At 45.2% G+C, this 6393-nt stretch overlaps 1 protein-coding gene across 1 annotated transcript in view; it reads left to right on the forward strand.

The window, feature by feature from the left end:
- The window catches only part of LOC129633245 (reticulophagy regulator 1-like), a 52346-nt gene extending 46227 nt beyond the window's left edge, over positions 1-6119 (forward strand). The window contains exon 3 of the mRNA XM_055555132.1: positions 5984-6119. Within this exon, the coding sequence (XP_055411107.1) occupies positions 5984-6018 (35 nt within the window). The 3' untranslated portion in view covers positions 6019-6119. The remainder of the gene's footprint in view (positions 1-5983) is intronic.
- Positions 6120-6393: the final 274 nt, after the last annotated feature.

Below are 6393 nucleotides of genomic sequence, written 5' to 3' on the forward strand. Positions count from 1 at the left end.
AAATGTTTGTTAAGTGTTACTTTTAAATTTATTAAATTTATTTAGGTATTTATCATTTATTGAACAGATGTGTCCTTAGTCATAACTGCTGCTGCTGGGCAAATGGTCTGTGTGTGCTGGTTTCTCTTTTGGCTCCGAGCACTGTTATTCTAAATGGCATTTTGATATTCAAGTAGGCCGCAGTGAGGATGACAGTTAAATATTTATTACATCCCACATGACGAAACTGAGCCATTGGAAAATGGACTGCTGCTGCTGCTGCTGCTGCTAAGTCATTTCAGTTGTGTCCGACTCTGTGCAACCCCATAGACGGCAGCCCACCAGGCTTCTCTGTCCCTGGGATTCTGAGGCAAGAACACTGGAGTGGGTTGCCATTTCCTTCTTCAGTGCAGAAAAGTGAAAAGTGAAAGTGAAGTCGCTCAGTCGTGTCCGACTCTTTGCGACCTCATGGATTGTAGCCTACCAGGCTCCTCGGACCATGGGCTTTTCCAGGCAAGAGTACTGGAGTGGGTTGCCATTTCCTTCTCCAGGAAAATGGACTAGTTGTTGTAAAATTTTTCTCTGCCTCAGTGGAGAAAAGCAGTGAATTCAGGGCTTAAAAACAATTAAGTCATGGTTAAATACATTTTTTTTTAATGAATTAAAAAAATAAATTCATTTTAAACACCAAATTTTAAAAATTCAAGTGAAAATTTGAATTATTTAAAAAATTTGTTTAAGATTTAACTATGCTATACATCTGAGTCAAGCGTTTCCATACTTGGAATGGGGGACTTCTTTCTACCAAGGTTTGAGCAAGGGTTTGTAAGTAGGCAAAAATCCCTGCTTGGAATACTTGGGCTCCATGAAATTAAGTGGAATAGGATTGATTCGATCAAAAGTAGCTAAGAGTGGGTTACAGTGAGGTAGTTGATTCCAATGAATGTAACCCCAGTGGGTAATTTTGGTTGGGGTCCTTATGGGTGGATGCACATAAGAACTGTCCAGGGTCCTGTTCCCTTTTGGGGACACTGAGGCTGCTGGTGGGACCTCCCTGATGACATTCTTGGGACCAGGGATGTAAGCGGTTAGGGATGTACCATCATCTGTTAAGGAGGCACCATCACAGTGCTCCATAGTGCTAGTCCTGGTACTTAGTTGCTCAGTTGTGTCCGATTCTTTGTGACCCCATGGACTGTAGCCCAGCCAGGCTCCTCTGTCCCTGGGAATTCTCCAGGCAAGAATACTGGAGTGGGTTGCCATTTCCTTCTGCAGGACATCTTCCCAACCCAGGGATTGAACCCAGGTCTCCCACATTGCTGGGAGATCCTTCACTGTCTGAGCTGCCAGGGAAGCCCCTACAGTGTTCTATCAGTTCAGTTCAGTTGCTTAGTCATATCTGACTCTTTGTGACCCCACAGACTGCAGCACACTGGGCTTCCCTGTCCATCACCAATTCCCGGAGCTTATTCAAACTCATGTTTATCGAGTCAGTGATGCCAGTGTATGGAACATTACAGTGCTCTATTGTGCACTTCAAATCCGGTTTATATTTCAAGTCTGTATGGTTCTTAAATTAACTCATGTGTAAACCATTTAGAAAGATTGTTTCACATGGCTGTGTTTCAAGGTTTGGAGGTGATTCCTTGGAGGTGATAGATACCTCCAAGGTTTGGAGGTCCCTGTTCTGGGAACATGAACAGATTTGGTTTTGTCCAGTTACCACTTTTCTCAAATCTATATAGGTTGGTTTATATTCTTGTACATGTTCTTCCTTCTTGCCCTGTACTTCTCCTCCCCACGCCCCTCTTTTCTGTTTCAGAGAACACCTTCTAACCCTAACCGGGCACCCGATGCTTTCTGTTCACCCTAACATATGCGTGTGTGCTCAGTTGTGTTCAACTCTTTGTGACCCCTTGGACTGTAGCCCGCCAGGTTCTCTGTGCATAGAATTTTCTAGGCAAGATTACTGGAGTGGGTTGCCATTTGCTCTTCCAGGGGATCTTCCCGACTCAGGGATCAAACCCATGTCTTCTGCATTGCAGGGGGATTCTTTACTGCTGAGCCATTGGGGAAGCCCCTCGGTTTGCCCTAGAAATACTAATTCTGCCTTGAGTTGGGGCTTCTCTGGTGGCTCAGATGGTAAAGAATCTGCCTGCAATGCAGAAGACCTGGGTTCGATCCTTGCCTTGGGAAGATCCCCTGGAGGAGAACATGGCAACCCACTCCAGTATTCTTGCCTGGAGAATCCCCATGGACAGAGGAGCCTGGCGGGCTATAGTCCATTGGGGTCACAAAGAGTCAGACACGACTGAATGTGCACACATAACATTTTCTGCATAAAGTAACATTTTGCAGGATTCAGGGATTAAGGCCTGATAGTTTTGGGGGCCGTTATTCATCCTCCTACATAATTGGAACCGCTAAACTATGATGAGAAATCCTTCTTATACCACAGAGTTGTGTAGAGGTCAGACAAGAGCGTTAAAAAAGAAGTTCCTACATCAGTATGGGCCCCTCTGTTCAGCTTCCGGCCCATCACTTGAATATCACGGGTTTGGTCACCCATCAGTTTGTCCATACTGAGGACCTTCCTCTAGCCAGGGCCTGTTGTGAGTGCCACTCTGACCAAGTCCAGCTCTCACGCTTCTGCCTGTAGGGCCGGCATTTGGAATGGACCAATCTTTCTGTCCGAGTTTTCACTGGGGGACATTGCTCTCAGTACAGAGTTTCTGCTGCATGAGAAAAGGAGAAACAAGATTCATCCCCATGCGTTCCCAGGACTCCCTCTCTGTGGCTGAAGAAGCCCTGGTGCCTGCTTCATTCTTCCTGATCCAGTCTTTTAGAACAAAGGCCCATTGAATCCCATGTGTGGTTGGCAGGAGCCTGGTCTTATAGGCCTTCAGCCTAAGGCCCTGTGGTGATGAATTGGTCTCCAGGAGGCACAGAATTGGCTTCAAGTTGGACCCAGATATGGGGATTGGCTTCATTTAGGGCTGCTGGGCTCTCATGAGACACCCTGGCCCCCCAGCAGGAGTGGTGAGGAAAGGACCCCCAACTTATCTGTCTCCTCGCCTCTCCCCCAACTTTCCTGCTTCCCACAGCATTTCTGGCTAAAGATATTAACCAAAATCCTCTTGTTAAGAATTTAATTGTATCCCTCCTTTCCCTTCATTATATCTTTAACACCATCTCGACACTTAATATGAAATAGATGAGCAAAAGTGTGGCTGTACTGCCTTGGAACTTAATCGTTGTAAAACCCATGGGGCCCCACGTCTCTGGTTTCTGAGTCACTAGTGTGGATGCCCCCTGGCTGTGATAGATTTCTGTCTTGCTTTTTGTGCCCAAGTGCCTGCTCCCAGAATTAACCCCTTAGTCTGGTCCCTGGGCAGTCATCTGTCGTGTGGGAAACTCCTCCCACAGCCTTCAACTTCTCCATCACCACCTTCTCTCTCTTTACGAAAGAACCAGTCATCTCCACACCCCACCCCACCTGCCCCTCACTGTCTTGAGATGCTCTTCACCTACTTCCCTGGGCAGTGGAGGAGGGCTCACTCAGCAGAGCCCCACATGCTCCCTGTGGAGCATGACCAACCACCATCCCTTTATGCCTTTCCTCCTGCCAAATCTACAGGAACCATTTGATACAGAACATGGACCCACCTGGAATCATGGCCTATGAACTGTAGGCATTTGTGCTCACTCTGCGCTGTCATTCCAGCTTGTGCCCTCATGGCTTGTGTGAAGGCCTGGATTTGGTCCCCTAGACTGTCATCGCATCTTGGACCTCAGCCTTTGGAAGTGCTGTCTCCAACCCCTGCCAAGGCTGGAGGGTGCTTCCTTCTGTTCAATCTCACTGCCACTGAACCAGCTCTGTGCCTGCAGTTCAAGTGTGCTCCTGCTCAGCCTCTCACCACTGCCCCATCCTCAGCCCTGAGCAGCCACAGCCTGGTCTACATTCAGTGATGGTGGTGCTGCTGTCTTCATCATTCTAATTTTCTCGCTCCCTTAGGCAGCAACCCTTTTTCCATTTTTTTGTTATAATTAACATACAATATAAGCTTCAGGTGTATAGCATAGTGACTTAATATTTTATACACTGAAAGTGAAAGTCACTCAGTCCAACTCTTTGCAACCCCATGGACTACACAGTTCATGGAATTCTCCAGGCCAGAATACTGGAATGGATAGCCTTTCCCTTCTGCAGGAGATCTTCCCAACCCAGGGATCATACCCAGGTCTCCCGCATTGCAGGCAGATTCTTTACCAGCTGAGCCACAAGGGATGCCTAAGAAGGCTGGAGTGGGTAGCCTATCCCTTCTCCAGCAGATCTTCCCAACCCAGGAATTGAATCATTGAACCGGGGTCTCTTTTATTGCAGATGGATTCTTTACCAACTGAGCACTTAGGGAAGCCCTCTTTTATACATTATGAACTGATAACTTCAGTAAGACCAGTTACCATCCATCATGTCACCACACAAAGTTGTTACAATATTATTAATTATATTCTCTGTGTGTGCATTGCATTTCTGTGATTTATTTTATAGCTAGAAGTTTGTACCTTTTAATCCCCTTCACTTATTTTGTCTATCTCCCTGACCCCTCTCCCCTTTGGCAACCATCAACAGTTTGTTCTCTGTATCTATGAATCTATTTCTGTTCTGTTTCTTCATTTGTTTTGTTTTTTAGATTCCACATGTAAGTGAAATCATGTGGAATTTTTTTCTCTGACTCATTTCATTTAGCATAATACTCTCAAGTCCTTCCATATTGCTGCAAATGGCAAGATTTCATTCTTTTTTCATGACCAAGTAATACTCCACTATATATGTATATTAGGTTGGCCAAAAAGTTCATTTGAGTTTTTCCATAAGATGTTACACTACATCTTCTTTATTTGTTCATCTAGGTGAAAGGGAACCCAGATCAATTATACAGTTCTAATAATCTGATAAAAGGATGCAAGCAATTTTGAGAAACTCCCTGGGGCTGAATTCTAAGAAGACTTTATCACATAGATCTTTGAGAGGGGCTTCCCAGGTGGCTCAGTGGTGAAGAACTCGCCTGCCAATGCAGGAGATGCTGGTTCGATCCCTGGTTAGGAAGATCCCCTGGAGGAAGAAATGTCAACCCAGCCCAGTATTCTTGCCTGGAAAATTCCATGGACAGAGGAGCCTGGTGGGCTACAGTCCATAGGGTCACAAAGAGTCAGACACAACTGAAGTGACTGAGCACACAAAAGCATGTAGTGAAGCACAAGAGGGACAACATCTTTATTTGATGGGAAAAAGCAGAAACTGCCTCATGGCCATTTCTTTTCTTGAACTTCATTAAAGCTGGTATCTGGGAATGTACTATCAAGATACAGTCCAATGAAGAAAGTCATTGGAGAATTAAGAAAGCAAATGAGATCTAGGTGTATGTTTATACATATATACATGTATATACATTTTAATGTTGATTTCAGTTGAGCCTAGATATACACTCAAAACACTTAAAGAATGAATAGATAAAAAATCTCCTTTCTCAAATAACAGTTGTCCCTTTGTCAGTACCATTTCAGAGTTCACCTCATATACCACCTCTGTCATTGGTGCTTTCATGACCAGCCACATTTTTCTGTCCTCCCTGAACTCTCATGGCTTATGTTTCTTGTAGAGTTCCTACATCCCCTACCTTGGTTCATGTTCACTTGAGTGCAGGTTCGGTCTGCCCCAGGGGACAGTACAGCCCTCCAGGCAGGACCATGTGTTCTCTGCTGTTCCATCTCTCCTGCTACCTATCCAACGGTTTTGCATATATTAGAATCTCAGTGGATATTTGTGGACAATTTTCCTGAATGAGTTATGGTACCAGAGGTAGACACTGTATGATTTGAGAGTTTCTAGAGTTTAAAGATCTAAGCATTCCATTTTAAGTAGCCCAGAATCTTTCTAAGTTGAGAAATACCTTAAGAGGAAAATACCTCCACTAACGTTCCACATTTACTTCTATTGCAGGTGCACAGTTGTGGAGAAGCCTCAGTGAAAGGTAGGGAACTTGCTTTCAGTGTTACCACTGATGAAGAGCGGGTGGGGGAGGTGACTGGGCCACCGAGATGTGCCTCTGAAGTCATAGTTTAGCGACAAGAATGACAAAAGTAATCTACAAGAGTGGGAAAATAAAGAAAAATACAGCTGAACTGAGGATGAGGATAAAATTGGGACTAGCTCTTGGAAGTAGCTCGCAAACTGCTGTAATATTGGGCTACAAGATTGCTTGAGAGTCACAGTGTGTGAAGGAGTACGGAGAGGGAAGAGTTGGGGGATGGGTTTCATTGGGGATTTCCTCTCCAACCTCATTTTGGGGAGTGAGCATCACTGCTGAGGTGGGTGAAAAACAGGTGACCCCGAGGCCTGGAACTCTGCTG

This window comes from Bubalus kerabau, chromosome 18 (genome assembly GCF_029407905.1).
Source record: "Bubalus kerabau isolate K-KA32 ecotype Philippines breed swamp buffalo chromosome 18, PCC_UOA_SB_1v2, whole genome shotgun sequence".
Taxonomy (NCBI): domain Eukaryota; kingdom Metazoa; phylum Chordata; class Mammalia; order Artiodactyla; family Bovidae; genus Bubalus; species Bubalus kerabau.